Source organism: Lepidochelys kempii, chromosome 2, assembly GCF_965140265.1.
Source record: "Lepidochelys kempii isolate rLepKem1 chromosome 2, rLepKem1.hap2, whole genome shotgun sequence".
Lineage (NCBI taxonomy): Eukaryota > Metazoa > Chordata > Testudines > Cheloniidae > Lepidochelys > Lepidochelys kempii.
The window spans coordinates 195,267,978-195,285,534 of NC_133257.1; the positions used below are offsets into that span (position 1 = coordinate 195,267,978).

The 17,557-nt window shown below is 39.0% G+C and overlaps 1 protein-coding gene across 1 annotated transcript in view; it reads right to left on the reverse strand.

Annotated features, from left to right (window-relative positions):
• STT3B (STT3 oligosaccharyltransferase complex catalytic subunit B) overlaps positions 1-17,557 on the reverse strand; it is a 74,116-nt gene that overhangs the window by 33,906 nt on the left and 22,653 nt on the right. Inside the window, exons 2-5 of the mRNA XM_073333369.1 lie at positions 15,712-15,820; positions 13,953-14,240; positions 11,179-11,244; positions 9,334-9,433 (exon numbers count right to left, since the gene is read on the reverse strand). Coding sequence (XP_073189470.1) covers positions 9,334-9,433; positions 11,179-11,244; positions 13,953-14,240; positions 15,712-15,820 — 563 coding nt within the window. The remainder of the gene's footprint in view (positions 1-9,333; positions 9,434-11,178; positions 11,245-13,952; positions 14,241-15,711; positions 15,821-17,557) is intronic.

The window sequence follows — 17,557 nt, forward strand, 5'->3', positions numbered from 1 at the left end:
AAGTCATACTGGCTCAGGAGCTCTTGCTGATTTGCAATCCTGAGCTGGAGGCAATCAGTTGAGTACACCTTTCTGCCAAAAAGATCTAGTTTTTTGGTGTCTTTGGCCTTGGGAGTCAGCCCTTGCTGCTCCTGCTTATTTGCCACTGAAACAACCAGAGCCTGATGGGGCTGTGTGTGCGCAGGAATTTGTACTCATTGGGAGGGACAAAGTACTTTTCTTCATCCTCTTCGCAGTAGGTTACAGGGACACAGGGGTCTGCCATGAGGCTTTTATGGGGTCCACAATGGCATTGTTCAAAAGTAGAGCCACCCACAATGTCCCTGAAGCCACTAAAATGTCGACCAGGGTGTGGAAGGATTTGGAGATCTCCTCCTCCTGGATACTCAGGTGCTGGGCTTCCCTCCTGAGGAGCTCCTGGTGTGCCCTATAGTCATCCTGGGAAGGCACTATACTTTTTCCCACCACCACCTCATCAGGAGAGGAGGAAGAGGAAGCCTGTATCATCAGGGTGCCTTGTTCCTCGCCCTCTGCAACAGATGGGTCCCACGTGTAAAGGCCTGCGCGGATACAAATTTATATCTGTGGAATCGCAGGGCTCTCCCGGGAACCATTGTGGCGAAAGGAGCAACACATGGGGCCGCTGCTCCCAGGAGCCAGCGCCCCGCGCCTGCAGCTCCTCTGTCGCGGCTGTACTGCCTGCAGGCCCGCCCCCAGTGCTGCTCCCGTGCCTTCCACACAGCTGTCTGCGTTTCCTGTCTGGGGGCGTACGAGCCGCTTGAACACAAGAGCGTGACCAGGGACAGCTGCCAATGAGCCTGGGGCACACCCCAGTGGGTGGGACTGGGGAAGGTGGAGGAGCTGCCAGTGTGGGGCAATGGCTCATGGGAGTGGTGGCCCCACGTTTTGCTCCTTTTGCTGCTGCAGTTCCCGGGAGAGCCCTGTGGTTCCATGGATACCGATCTGTATCTGCATCCGCGCAGGGCTCTCCCCATGTGGCCGGGTTTTGCAGTTCGGTACTGGACTAGGCACTGAGGCCTGGTCCCTGCTCCAAGGGAGGTGGCGGGGAAGTTCTCTACCCCGATACAACGGAGTAGAACCTCCTGGACGGGGAACCCTGCACTGCTGAAAAGCCCAGGGATTCCAGAATGGCCACTGTAGTGGCATCTGCCATTGCACCGATAGCCAGGCTGTCAGTGGAATGCCTTGGCTCATCTCAGCTGTTGGGTATCACCGATCAGAGCAGTGTCTGCTCCCGAGAGAAGCATATGACTTCGCCTCAGAGTCCGACTCTGAGGAGTTGCTTTTCGGTGACCAATGTTGTGCCATCATGGCTGGCTTGCCTTTTGACAGCACCTGGGGTCTCAGTGCCTCAGTGGTCCACACCTTTGATAATGCTGCTGTCAGCTCTCGAAAGGTGAGGGATGGCAGTACTGAGAGTGATAGCAACTCCCTCACTACCTCAAATGCCCCCAGCATAGTTGACTGTGGCAGGGCTGTCAAACTCCGGTAGCAGAGTCCAAAGATGCCAGACTCAATGGCGCCCTTCCCAGGGCCAGAGTCAACAGTACTGTACACATCACTGGTATCTCTAAGTGGCCCAGCATGGGTCGCACTCTGTCAGCGTCTCTCAGAGTTGGGGAACACCCCATGTCAGTTTTTCTCTGCTTCTTTCTTGGCACCGGCAATGGAAAACAGTGCCGAGAGTCCCGTACCTAAGTAGTCTTCCCTGGTACCAGAGACGAGTGTTGGTGCTGGGAGTCCTGGGATGCAGAGGCCTTCCTCGGTGCCAGAGAAGCGGAATGGCACTGCATCTCCCTTAGAGATACCACAGCACTTCTTATTGAAGCCAAAGTACTTAGTGCCAAGTCAATGTGACTTGGCTCCAAAGGGGGATGAAGTGCTGCCTCCATAAGGAGAAACTTGAGTCTGGTGTCGCTGTCCTTCTCAGTTATGGGCCTGAAGTCCTTGCAAATCCTGCAACACTCCTGCACATTGGCTTCCCCCAGATACTTGAGGAAGCTGGAGTAAAGGTCACTAATCAGCACTGGTTTATGGCACAATGCACACAGCTTGAACCCCAGGGACCAAGGCATACCCCAGTGTTGGGGAAGGGCTAACCCTGCTAAGCGGTGTCCACAACCAACTAACTAAAACAAACTCTAGAAAAAGAACTATTTACAGATACTCAACAAAGTCTACTGAGAGAGACACTTGCAGAAAAATGCAAAGACAAGCAGCAGTTCCAGTGACAGTCATGAGTGATAAGAAGGAACTGAGGGGGCAGCAGAGTCATATATACCAGCGCTATGCGGGTGCAAAGCCAGGGGACACCAGAGCCGACCTGACCCGATGGATACCAATGAGGAAAAAAACTTTCCGGTGTCGGTGCTCGAAGAAGAATCTTTTTTTATCAGTGTATAGACATCGGTGTAAAAATCCATCACATGGATTTTCAATATTTTATGGTGGTGCTGCCAAAAAACTGACAAATACTTTACTGGTTAGAATGTTCATTTACTTACAAATCCAGGATTTAAAATACAGTAATTCAGACTGTTTTATTCTATAGGTCTTTTGGATTTTTTTTTTTATTTTTATTTTTTTAAAAACTATTACTGCAATGCAAAAAGTTGCAGATATTGCTTCAGCCCTTGCTATCTGTCTCAACCTATGAAATGAATTTTACATGCACCATGATAATGTTGTGAGAGTTAAAAAGTGACTTTTGCATTCCAATTAATTATTAGGCTTACAGACAGTCTCATTTGCAATCTAAGGCCATTCTTTATATATCCAAATTTGTATGGGCATTAGAAAACTGGTTTTCTTATCTATAATGGTATGTCAGAAAAATCCACTTCCCTTTCCAGCAACTTTCACAGATATGCCTGAATATTTTTGATATGTTAAAAATGTGCTATTAACTATACCAAAACCCTCCCATATACTGAAGTCATGATTTGATATCAGATACACATGAAGCATCTGTCTGTATGAAGCCTTTAACACACTGGGATCTTCAAGATATAATTTGTATATTAAAAGTGCAAGAATATAGTCAACTTTCCATCATGCTTATACCCCAAATATACATATAAACTCTATACCTCCCAATCTTCCTGTACATTAGGGTTACTTTGTGTCTCTAGGCAAATAAAGCAGTTTTAAAGGTCAGCAGCCCAAACTTTCAGAGGTTTTGTCCTTTTCCCTCCCCCATAGCCAATGGACACCCCTGGATGCCAAATGAGGTGTCATTGTTGCACCTATCAACCAGTAACCCTGAGTTTGGTTTAATTTGCATCAGTAAGCAACCTGGTACAGACACCACTCAGTATCAGAAAGGTATAAAGGTAGATTACGACTTCTCAGTCACTGCTCAGGTATTGCACCAGCATTTTCAACTGCTTAAAAACAATTACAGTTTTAAATACTGCAATTTTTGGCGTTTGACTTCTCTTCCACATGTTCTTTTTCTCTAGAATATTCAAAGGTAAACAAGTTGATAGGTAGAGGAAGTGATATGTAACTTATACTAAGTATAGATTTTCCTTGTTATATATGGCCAAAAAGTGGAAGGAGGAGGGAGAATCATATTGTTTTTCTATCAAGTGATGTGGCAATTACATTACTCTTATCTTCTTAAAAACTGGATAAAGGTAAGTACACAAGGACTAAGTACACAAGGAACTGTAACACTGGTTATTGTTGATAACTAAGGTTTCAGCACTTAAATGAATCTCTATCATTGTTTTAAAATACTGTAATTATGTAGAACCTCTATCCTTTTTCAAATGCCTTCTTCCAGAACAAGAGTTTGAGGCTTTCATGATGTCTTTGGGAAGACCTCAAAGGGTCTAAATTAAGAAATACATGTATCAACAAGGAAAGTAAGATACTTTTTTGGGTAGGTCTTTGGAACAAATTGCAATGAACTGAAATTAGTAGTTAGATTCTTAACTTTGGCCATATCTACATTATGGTGCCATAGCTATGCTGATGCAAAACTTTACCATAGATGCTCAATGCAAGGCATTTTCCTATTGCTGCAGTAACTTCCACTGCACCAAGATACAGCAGCTAGGTCGATGGAGGCGTTCTTCTGTCCATCTAGCCACATTTATACAGGGAGTTTAGACTGGCATAACTACAACCAGCCCCTGAGTGCTGTAGCTATGTCAACCCAAGCATTAAGTGTAGACCAGGCCTTTGTTTCACTCAGTGAAGTCTGGTTAATGCAGATACAGGCACTACCCAACTGGGTCTTTTTCCATCCTCCTGCCTCAGTATCTTTAGTGACCTCTCACTGCATAGAGCATGTCACACTCCTGTTAAAACATTTATATTTGTAATTTTTTTCATACAATTTCCTTTACAAAAGAGATGGGAAAGAAGAATTCTAGAAAAAAATAAATGTACTCATCAGAAGTACAAATTACAAATCTCATTTCCAGCATGAGCTGCTATGTACTCACATTTTTAATGGCGTCCACACTGTATTATACTTTATACATTCCTCAAGAAACTGTTTATTAAATTATTTTACTCATAAACACATGCATTTTTGGATCACAGCAGCATTGCCTGAGTTGAAAAGCAAAGGTATGACCAAATGAAAACTTCTAATTTTATAACGCAAACATTTCCAACGATGTATAGCAATTGACCACAAAACCAGCATATACATGGATCAAAGGATGCATACTATACTAATGCACTGTTTATCCTGATTAAAGTCCCATTAAAATCAAGTTGACAGGAAAAATTAGATATTACATAAAACCTGGGCAGAAAATTAATACTTTCTCTTATTACCTCACTTACCAGGAATTTAAAAAGTGAAATGAAGACTACACCACACACCAGTGACTTGATAACATTTAAAACTATGCTGCATAAAACCAACTACCCAGAAAGATCAGCTCTATTTTAGAACAGATGTTCTCTCATTCTGTTAATGGCAAGAGAGGTCTTGCTTACTGCTGCAAAGCCAAAGTCACCAGATGTGAAACAGGACTGAGTAAAAATGTGCAATAAGCTTTACTAAATTGAATATAATTTTACAAAAATACATATACTCTCTTCTATAATTATCTTCAGTTTACAAATTAATTATACTCTAGATCATGGTGAAGCGTGCAATAATAGATAGCTTTACAGCAGTTAGTCAAAGCGAGGTTCGCTATGTCCCAAGGTGGTTAAAAATTGATTTTTTTAAAACTGATTTTGTTTTTAGAATTTCAATTAAATGCATTTTTTTAAAAAATAAACCTATGTAACATTAAATTTGAAATTATAATAACCTATGTTAAAGCTTAATCTAATAAATCACTTAATTTAAATTAAAAATATTCAAGCAGAACATATATGCTGTTCAAGTTTTAAAAAGAGAAACCACTGAATTTGTAAAAGTCACTGGCTAAGCACCTGGAACCAATCTGTTGAAGTGCTAAACCAGCTTTTGATAGCAGTAGCCTCTTCTGCGGGTGCAGAGAGAATATTTTAATTTCCGTTTATTCAACTAGTGTTCAGTGATTAGTTCTTCATTCAAAGTTGAGAAACAGATTGGGAGCTGGAAAAAAAGCAGGAAAGCTGGTTTTCCTCTTCAAATCTGAGTAAAAATGTGGTTAGAGAGGAGATTTAACAGTTCAAAAATTGTGAAGGACATGTGAATAGTCAGAATGGATTCATCAAGGGCAAGTCATGCCTGACTAATCTAATTGCCTTCTATGATGAGATAACTGGCTCTGTGGATGAGGGGAAAGCAGTGGACATGTTATTCCTTGACTTTAGCAAAGCTTTTGACACGGTCTCCCACAGTATTCTTGCCAGCAAGTTAAAGAAGTATGGGCTAGATGAATGGACTATAAGGTGGAGAGAAAGCTGGCTAGATCATAGGGTAGTGATCAATGGCTCCATGTCTAGCTGGCAGCTGGTATCAAGCGGAGCGCCCCAAGGGTTGGTCCTGTGACTGGTTTTGTTCAATATCTTCATAAATGATCTGGAGGATGGCGTGGATTGCACCCTCAGCAAGTTTGCAGATAAAACTAAACTGGGAGGAGAGGTAGATACGTTGGAGGGTAGGGATAGGATACAGAGGGACTTAGACAAATTAGAGGATTGGGCCAAAAGAAATCTGATGAGGTTCAACAAGGACAAGTGCAGACTCCTGCACTTAGGATGGAAGAATCCCATGCACTGCTACAGACTAGGGACCAAATGGCTAGGCACCAGTTCTGCAGAAAAGGACCTAGGGGTTACAGTGGACGAGAAGCTGGATATGAGTCAACAGTGTGCCCTTGTTGCCAAGAAGGCCAATGGCATTTTGGGATGTATATGTAGGGGCATTGCCAGCAGATCGAGGGACATGATCATTCCCCTCTATTCGACATTGGTGAGGCCTTATCTGGAATATTGTGTCCAGTTTTGGGCCCCACACTACAAGAAGGATGCGGAAAAATTGGAAAACGTCCAGCGGAGGGCAACAAAAATGATTAAGGGACTGGAACACATGACTTATGAGGAGAGGTTGAGGGAACTGGGATTGTTTAGTCTGCGGAAAAGAAGACTGAGGGGGGATCTGATAGCTGCTTTCAACTACTTGAAAGGGGGTTCCAAAGAGGATGGATCTAGACTGTTCTCAGTGGTACCAGATGACAGAACAAGGAGTAATGGTCTCAAGTTGCAGTGGGGGAGGTTTAGGTTGGATATTAGGAAAAACTTTTTCACCAGGAGAGTGGTGAAGCACTGGAATGCGTTACTTATGGAGGTGGTGGAATCTCCTTCCTTTGAGGTTTTTAAGGTCAGGCTTGACAAAGCCCTGGCTGGGATGATTTAGTTGGGGCTTTGAGCAGGAGTTTGGACTAGATGACCTCCTGAGGTCCCTTCCAGTCCTGATATTCTATGATTCTATGCTGACCAGAAACAATGAGTTCAATTCACTACCAAATATTACTGTCTTTCTTTAATGAATTACCTATTTTTAAATGCAAAACATGATAAACTTAATTTTCTTCCCTTAAATAAACCTGCATTAAATGTGCCGGATACATAACTAATGAAAAACAATTTTAAAATGCTGTTTTTGTGCATTTTTAATTGACTTCCAAGTTTTATCCAAATGCCGCTTGACACAAACCAGGAGTAAAAAATGAATCTAGTAAATAAAAAAAGTGTGTCATTCTCCATTTTCCTAACGTAATAAAAATATGTAAAAATTAAGAATCTGAATAAATAGATGTTACGCTACATAACTTCTTAAATAAATATGTATAAACTGTTTCAGAGTAGCAGCCGTGTTAGTCTGTATCCACAAAAAGAAAAGGAGGACTTGTGGCACCTTAGAGACTAACAAATTTATTTGAGCATAAACCTTCGTGAGCTACAGCTCATTTCATCGGATGCATTCCTATAAACAGCGTATCCCCCTGGCTAGGAAAAAGTACCACCCAAATTATAGCAGCTAATAAGAATCAATTAATTATCTAAATCAAGGTTTTCTGCTTGGTAATTTAAATCTACTTTGATTTAAATGAATCCATCCTGCTATATCTATGAATACAACAGTGTAAAAAAATTCAAGATGCACAGGACATGTAATGATGTATTTTTTTATTCTTCACTGAAATTGTATTGATTTATTGATTTCTATTCTGGTAGCACAAAGTATGCCTGAAGAATTCCTGCCCCAAGGAGCATACAATTTTATAATCTTCTGGTTAAATTTTAAGCTTTTCTAGAGTTTTAATATTTATTGCTCAATGACAAACCATGAAAACACTTTCATCATGACCAACGTATATAAATTTGTTAACTCTGTCAGTGATTTACATAAAAAAATCATAAAAATGCCAAGCAGATCAATTAAATACTCTCTAAACACTATTTACACATGCTTGAAAGTGAGGAAAAGGGTCTCTTCTAAATCCAGTGCATTCTGAAGGATTCCTTTGGATTTGACGGACTCCAAACTAGGGGCAGTGGAATGGGGAAGAAGAGGGAAAAGAGGGCAGAGCTATAGCCCCCACAAAGAAAATACTGGAGGAATAGATCTATATTTCTGCACCCCCAGTGTTTTCCATCCCCAGAGAGCAGGACCCAGCTCTGGTCCAGCACATGAGTGGTGAGGGAGTGGGGGAGAAAAACACAAGAGCAGGACCTGGAAGAAGGGCTAGAGGAGCCACTGAGGACGGCGTATGAGATCAGGCTGGCTGCTGAGAAGCAGGTAGGACTCCCTGACCCAGATCAGTCCTGCCTTCCAGCCTCCCCAGGGGAAAGGACAGCATCTGTGTGGGGGAGGCATCAATGCACCAGCCACTTGGGGGGGAAGGGAGGGTAATGTGGAACACAGCAGTTAGTGAGCAAGGAAGTGCCATAGGAATGGCAGTAGGAACTACCAGGATATACCTTCTGAGTTTGGAGGGGGCTGTTTCCCCCAGTCACAGTAGCTCCCCTTGCTCTCCTTCCACCCACCCCATTCACTGGGAGCTTCTACCCTCAGCCCCACTCTAAACTGCTCTTTAGATTTGAAATTTGCTGGTAAACTAAAATTATCCTGAGTTTAATAAAAGAAAAAAATGGCTTCTATGTGAAGTTTGTATATTGGAGACAGCTTTTCCTATATTTTGTGATGCGTCCATTTCAGTTCCTTTTCCATTTTAGGTGCCCAATTTGAGCCACCCTAAGGGTCCTTATTTTCAGAGAGTAGAAGCTCAATACTTATTGAAGATTAGGTCCCTTTAAGGTGTGTTAAGTTGGGCAGCTAAAAATCATTGGTGACTTTTGAAAGTCTCGGCAATACACAACATTTTATTTGAACAGACACACTTGTATTGAATGCTGCTCTGTCTCCTGTTATGTGAGACAGCATATTATAGAAGGGTTTTTCTTTTTTTGCTGGATAGCTTCTATAAAGCTGCAATTAAATCATACAGAAAGTACAGACAAATGAAACTTGCGTATTAAAGAACTTTAAAAATATTAAACAACTCAGTGAAGATTCAGTGAATTTCCCCTTCCCACATGGAGTACTAAAGGGAACAAAAACTAGCTAGGAAATACACACTTGAGAGTTTTGAAACAATGTGAACTAAACACATAAAATCCTTATCTTTTTATTTTGTAAACAATAAGCTAATGGGTATAGAGCACATGACCAATATAAGACTTGATATGAAATTATTAAATTTCTGATTTAATGTAAAAGACCTAATTAAGATAAATTAATTTCACATTCCTGTATTTAATGCCTCCCAAATAGAACTGATTGTTCAGTAAAAATAGATTAGAAATCACTTCTCAAATAATTGACTTTTAGAGAGTCAGAACACTCACCTATGTAGACCCTCCTGCTGTATCTCTGCATCAACAGCAGCACAAACACATGCAATGGAATAAGGTTGATGATGAAAACATAACCACCCCATGCAGAGACCTATGGAAAATGAAACTGTAAATTAGATAATTTAAATATAACTTGAGAAAGAGCTGTAAACTATCAGATTCTATTTATGTACTACTTATTAACACAGTAGTATCTTTACATTCACAACAATTTTTCTTTATTCCAATACAGGCTTTATATGAGACTTGTTAGATGACAACTGGTGTGGGGTGGAGGGAGAACATGTGCATGACTGAAGATCATAACAGCTATAAAGGTGAAGGTTTGCGAATGCTGGCGGAAAAGCTCTCTCAACGAGCTTGTGCCTTTAAAATTTGCTGTCTAAGAAAAGACAGTTAAAAGCCCAGATATGGCCACTTAAAGAGCTTAAGATGTACCTCTTGCCTAGTCTTTCCCAACTAATCAAATCCTGGATTCCTAATGGAGTGGTAAAGACACAGGCAGCAGGAGAGCACGCCAGATTAAGACTGTCTCAATGCAAAACTTGGTATTTAAAAACACGGTCATCACTATGGAGAGGCATCCTAAGCTATAGTGATGGGTATCAAATAAATGCTAATAATAAATACAAATAATAATGGAGCTTGAGAGCAAGAATTAGAAGAGTTACTTTTTTAAAGACAATTCTGTGGGTCACATTAACAGTGAGTTAGTATTACATAAACTTTAATTGAGATAAATATCACCAAATAGTCAGTTTGCAAGTACATGCATAACTTTTCAGTCAACGCAGTAGCTATTCTGAGCTACAAACAGTCATTTTTAAAAGAATCTCCCATCAGAATATGTGGGTGTAGTAGAAAAGCTATATTATACTAGCATAACAAACCCAGGCCTAATTTGTACATGATTGTATAACAGAAATATGTAACACACCCTTACCTATGGTTTCACGACCACTCTACCATAATATGAAATATTATGAAGGCTTTAGAGGGCAATGCTATGTAAAAGAAAAGGCTTACAGCCAGTATTTAGTTGTGTGTGTGGGGGGGGTGTTAAAGGGGTTTAGGCTGCACCCTATACTCCTGGGGGAATTCTGCACCACTGCAAAATGCAGAATTTTGCAGAAATTAACATTGTACACTAAATCAACAACTTATAGTTCAACTACAGCATTTCTTTTAGATAAACATGCAGTCTTAATTTAAAGACTTGAAGGGAAGGAAGATCACATCCCTTGGTAACCTGTGCTAGGCTAGTGGTTAATTATTCTCACTTAAAAATTTGTACCTTATTTCCAACTTTAATTTTTTCTAGCTTCAACTTCCAGCCATTAGATCCTGTTATACACTTATGTTTGCTACATCAATTAACCTTCTAATATACAGTTATCTTCTCCCAGTGTACAAGCTTCCAGGTAATGATCAAATCACCTCTTAAACTTCTCTTTGATAAACTAGATAGACTTATCCCCACTTTTACTGAAGCCATCCACTCAAGATCCACCAATTCACTCTGAATGAGATCATCTCTTCTACTGTCAGATCATCTCCACTCATTTTGAGCCCCCACCAACACCATCACCAAAGGAATCTGTCTGCTCCATTCCAAAATTCCTAGCATATTCATACAAGGGAAAATTTATTTCCCAGAGAACACAGCTCTTTAGAAAAGGTTCTGAGCAGAAAAGGAAACATCTGCCCTCTTCTTTGACTTAATTAGGCCAGCAGAAACAGCTGTCAGTTGGTTTAAAAAATACAAAACCAAAACTTGTTTCCATTCAACTGTATTGAACAGAAACAGCTTCGTTTATGTACAAATAAAAGGCTTACCATATAAAAGTAAGACAGACAGCAGCATATTGTCCAAAAGACTGATCCAGTTTTCACAGACTTCACCTAAAAAAAAAAAAAAAAAAATCAAGTATTCAAGAATTACAAGTTACAATATTAGACAAAGTCATCAAAAACAGTATTACAAAATTCTGTCACCCAAGCCAAAAATGTACCTTTTTATGAAAAGTATGGGCTAAAACAAAGACTCCCACGATCAGTTTATGTTTTAGGAACTTAAATGCCCACCTTCAAAATTCATGGATGTAGTTCGGAAAGACATCTTCCATAAAATAAAACAGTGCAATTCGGTTCACCTGCATAATCAACTATAATAGCCTATATCCAACTTTTCACTCAAATTGGTGCTAGGACATGACACACTAGTTCAGTGGTTCTCATCTTATTTACCATTGTGGGCCTGCATACACAGTTCTCTATGTGTTATATGGGCTGCATCCACACAATATATATACTACCTATATGGCCCTGAGGATGTCACATAGGCCTCAGCTGTGTGCTGACTGGGCTGCAAGCGGTCCACAGGCTGCAGGTTGACAACCACTGCACTAAATACTTTAACCTCTGAGGCAGAATAGTAGTTGCAGCATCTTTGTGCTACTTGAAGATTGGTTTAAACATGGATCATATGGCCACTCTTCTGGATGATGACCATCACAACTCTCAACACAGCTGCTCTGTCACTCCTTGTATCATATTACGAGGGTAAGTGCTGTTCTATTTTGAAAAATAACTTTGAAAACCCACTTAAGGCTAGTGGGAACATGCAGGTATCACTGAAGGTATAAGCTGAGGACAATGGGGTTCCACAGGTGTTCAGAGTATGATCTGACGTACAGATGATGTGCTAGATGTAAAGAACCCATTTTGACTGAGAGAGCCCATGACAATTTGTTGGGCTATCAAACAAAATATTTCTTAATACAATATAATATTTTGAATCTATGGTAACAACTACTGGTTGATTCTCTTTTAGGGGTTGGTGGGAAACCTCTATCCTTTATAGTACATTAAACCTCCGTTATGGACTACTACAGTTTTACCAGTCCAGTAGTCTTTATTATTTACTTTGATAAATAACTACACATTTTTCTGTGCTTCCAAATTTAAGATTGTCAGCATTGTGTAGATTTTTGTTTTGATGAATTATTACACGGCTGGGTGTTGGGTAAAGCTGGAAGTTTTGACAGCAGATAAGGAATAGCTGGGGTTTTGGCTCATGAAGGTGCGAAAGATGGTTTTGTGTTTTGGTACTACCCCTCCTCTTTCCTTCTCCCTTGTGTGTAAGAGTAGAGATTGACGACTGGGAGAGATGAGTGAATGTTTTGTTCTTTACCCCAGCAAATGTTGGGAGCAAGCAGGTCCTCACAGCAACCTGCCACAATATTTACTACTTCAACAATAACAAAAAGAAGTCAGTCTACTGTTTGTACTAAGATCATAAGCAATGATTTATGGCTTGTCTACGTGGGGAAGTTTCCCAACATAGCTATCGCAGCATAATTATTCTACACTACAGTTATGCAGGTATAAAGCCTACTGCTCTACTGCTAACAGACAATCAGAAAGTATTAAATGTTTCAAAATTAACAAAAAAAATAGGGGAAAGTTTCCTTTAAATTTCTCTCTTGCGCTCCCTCTCTCTCTCTTTTTTTTTTTTTTTTGGGGGGGGGGGGAGAACGGAGAGTGGTACAGCACTGTTTAGCAATTTTTCATGAGGGGGGATGCCTGAACAAGTGATTTGACAGGAAACAGTTCTAGGGCAATAGATTCTGTGATATTCTGTATCTTGAGATTGTGTGTTCTCATTTCTATACTATAACAAAATGTACACTATACTGTTGAATTAAACTGCATACTGAGCTGTAGTTTAGTTGATGGATATACAACCCTCATAAAGTGTCCCTTCAACATAGAACAAAATAGAGCAGTGTTTTATTGTGTTTATTCTGTAGTACATAAATGTGTTTATTCTGTAGTGCTTTCATTTACAGAATAGCAATTTCTATTGGGTGTGAATCACAATAACCATTGGCTCTATTTTCATTCCCCAAAGCAGAGTGGCTGAATTAACTCAGTAAGTTATCTGCTGAACCATCCTGCAATACAGTACAATGCTTTATAAAATATAACAATTCTGTTTAGCTCTGCTTTAATTGCATGTGAGACAAGAACAATACTTGTGCTGTATCAAAAGCACATGGCTATTAATGTGGACCCTGTTTGTCTGGCTCTGCCCCCCATTGTCGAATTTGTGTTCAGTTGTATTTGCTATGCAGAACTTCTCAGATTACTTACAATAGCCCAGAAAAACCCGGTGGCTTAATCCTGCCCATGCCTCTTTTTGTCATGTAATGATACAGGAATGTGTTCAAGCCATGCGAGCAAGCAGACTGTTTGAAAAATGCTAGCCTAACTCTATTTTCATCACTTCACACACAGCCACAGAATCAAATATAAGAAAACCACCGTTTGCGCTGAAAATGTAAACCACTTATTGTTAGAGAACATCCCTTGTAAAGTAGCAAGAGAGGATGATTTAACAAACTGAGGAACAACAGTGTGGCAGACGTTCATATGTTACTTTTGGGTGCCTGTCCAATCTTTCTCTAAACCTATTCTAGAAGGCAATGAGAATTATAGAAGGAAGAAAATAACTCTAAAGATCCAAGATTGGGTTCTAAGGCGAAGACCAGGAGTAAGATCAGGAGAATGGGGGTGGGGGTGGAGAGTGAATCTGAGCAATTACTTACCCACAAATAGTATGTGAACTGCAGTGCAAAAATGGCTATGCCTTCATTGTCAAAGGATCCTGCTACTGATCGAGATATGTAACCTGGAACTATAGCAATAAAACAGGCAGCTAAAAGCCCTGCTCCTTGGTTCCACAGTTCTCTGGTAAGCAGAAAAGTAGAAATAGATGTAAGGCCGCTAAAAACTGGTGCTAGGAATACACATACATCTCTTATGTGGACTGTGATGTTTAGCATATTTAAAATCCAATGTATAAGCCCTGCTGTCACCATCAACCCGGGGTAGACCTAGAAGAAAAAGAGAAAGAAAATCAAATTATAGTATTTCAGGATTGCAGAAATGTTGACTGTAAATCTATTTACATACAACTTATAACAAAAGTTACTTATTTCTTGGTTGAAGTCAGTCACATGCAGAGCAAAACGAAATTACTCTAACACTGCTTTCAACATATCTGATACTACACCTTAAAGCAATTTGCCACACTTTAAATTATATCAAATGATTGTTGACAACATGTGCAAGAAACCATTTTCTCCAAATAAATGATGAAGCAACACATACAGATTCCAATTTTATCTACCCTGGAAGTTGTTATAAGGAAGATGATTTTGCAGGTCAGGCACAAGATCAAGAGGTAGATGTACGTTCTATTTCTTGTAAAGGTAGTCAAAAAATTTCAAGCCATCTGAAAGTGATGCAAAATTGAAACATTTTCCAAAAACTTTATGTAGAGTTTTTTTGTCAAAAAATGCCTTCAATAACTTCAAATGCCTTAACTGCCCTGCAAAAACAATATAAGTAATAAATTTCTGCTGAATTAAACTTTAACATGGGTATTCCCCTAAATGCCTGAAGTTGAACAAAAAAAAACAAACCACTAAATATGTTGAGACCTTCCGAAATGTGTCAGGAATTAAAGATGAAATTATATTTTTAATCCATTTTAACAAGGATTTCAAAAGTTATATAGAGCTGATTTATTAAAATGTTTTGTTTAAAAATAAAATCACCATTTGATTTAATTTATTGCAAAATGCTCTGTAAATCCATTTAAATGGTATTTATTCTCTCATTACTGAGGAAAAGGTGCTTCTATGGGTTTTCAACACATTTGCTTGCCATTAGAACTCTTTACACCTTTCTAATTACAGTCTTCCTAAAATCAGTGACATTTCATTGTACCACAATTTGATGTCATTTAATTTTTTTTGGTCTATCATTGCTGTTTAGCACTTTACATCCAAATTAATTTTATCTCATTTATTTTTTATATTCCTTAGAAAATCTTTAAAAATAATGGGGGCATCATTTTCTACAGAATCAGAAATATCCACATTAAAAAAATATAACAGATCCAAACCTTGGCCATGAACATGAAAAAGCCAAGCATTACTCTTGGCTTCAATTGAAAAATGCATAGTCATCCATACCATCAGAGAGGTAGGTTTGTAATGATACATGCTACAACAAGACAACAGGATGGCGAACAAGTCATAATAGTCTCAATTACTGTTACTGAAAGTTGACATATAAGCATATACTATTCAGGTTTGGCTACTGATTGACAGTAAGTTATATGAACTCGAGGTATAAAGCTGACATTGTATTAGTGGTAACTGAAATTCTTATTGTAGCTATTATAGCAATTAAAAGCACATTACATTTAGTTTCTCCTTTAACATATGTAGTAATTCACTTGTAGTTATCCTTCTGAATTTTTTAAATTCACCAAGAAGTGATCACTCTCATACTTACAGTCCCACCTACTATTCTTCCCAGTGGATACCATGCTCTTTCATCAAACCAATTTAAAAATTCATAAAATCCATGGGATGCAAGGTGATGTGTTGATCTATAGTTAAACCTAAAAAAAGAAAAGAGAAATTTAGAATAGAATAATTGAAGTTAATATAGCAACAGCTAATCTCTCCTCTTTCCATAGGAAACAGTAATTATAAATCAATACCTGGGTCAAGTGTCAAGACCCATATGTGTAAAAGAAATAAATGCAGAATTCAATTCTGGACCTAAATAAAGTTTGCAATCAAGCTGCCCAAGTTATATTTTTCCCATTTATCCACTATAACCTTGCTTTCAGATTTAAATCTAGTGTTTATACACACCATGCAAAATGTGCCTCCCCCCACTTTTAAAAGCGTATGTTAAAATGCGTCAGACATTCTCTCATTTTCAACTTTCCTCTAATCTCTGCATCATGCAAGTAATCAAATCTTTAAATGTAATGAAAGAACAGATTATCCATTATAGCCAGACTATTTAGGATACCGGAAAAATTGGCTTCAGATCACGGCAGAATTTGTCAGTCCTTCATTCTTAAATTAAGTATATTGGTAGCACTTACTCTACTGCCAACTTTCAACTCATAGGATCAAGATGAAGTAATATGGCAAGATAGACAAAACTAGTACCAACAGCACTCAGCATATAAACAGTATGCAATGTTACAATCCATTGGCCTGAAAGTTATTCACCATTTTAATATAAAAGAAAATTCAAAAAATAAGTTTCTTGCATATATTTTCTGCAACCAAAGACCCAATTACCTTAAAAATATAAGAAAAAGGAGCCCTCCCTTATACAAGTGTCTACCTATTCAGTTTAATATTTCACATCACATATCCCCAGAGTAAACAGAATGAGACTAGCATGTTACCCACACAGTGCAAGAGCACTCAAGTTCCTGCATACCTGAAAACAATTTTAGCAGCTGAAAGACATCTAAACATGTCATCAGTGATTTTTAATCAACACAACAAAGGAGCACAAGAAACTGAAATTCAGTTACAGAGGTCAGCAAATTGCAGGTTCACATTTACTGAGCCAACTCATCAGTCAAGTGAAGTTGTAAGCAGATTTTTTAATATAATATTTTCACCAGAGACTCCTATGTGACAAATAAGATATTTTATCGGGTAAGCCCACTGATAAGATACTGTGTACTATAAGAAGAAACCAATTATGTTTATATAAGAAAATTCAAAAACATCAATCCTTCTGACTAAGAAAGATTCAATCATATCAAGCGACAATGTGCCATTAATTTCTATTAACCCTGAAACTATTCCCCCATTTGACTAGATTGCTAAAAATATTAATTCTTCAGTTCTGAATTGTCAACATCAATATGATCTATAAAACACCATACCTGTAAAATTAGTCTCTTATCTAAGCACACCAAAGTTTATCATTAATTTGATTAGTGGAAATAGTATGCCCAGCATTGCACAAGACGAAAGGGAAGACATGGTCCCAATCTCCAGAAGCTCACAATCTAAACAGCTGACATAAGAAGCACAGGACAACCCAGTCAGTGGCTGGTGGTGTCCTAGAGCATGTCTTGTTTGTTCTGTTTTTTCCAGTGAGTTGGTGATAACATATTTACTGACATAGTTTAGTTTAGAAATCCTTTAACAAAGCCTTAATTGGATGCTAAAAAAAGACCGCTCATATTTATTGTGCCACAATTCCAAGACTGCTTAAGTGGATGAAATAGGAAAAAACCGTTAACCACCTCCTTGTGCTGCAAACTACTGTTAAATATGCACAACTGTCTTCAGTGGAAAGTGAACTTTAACATCTT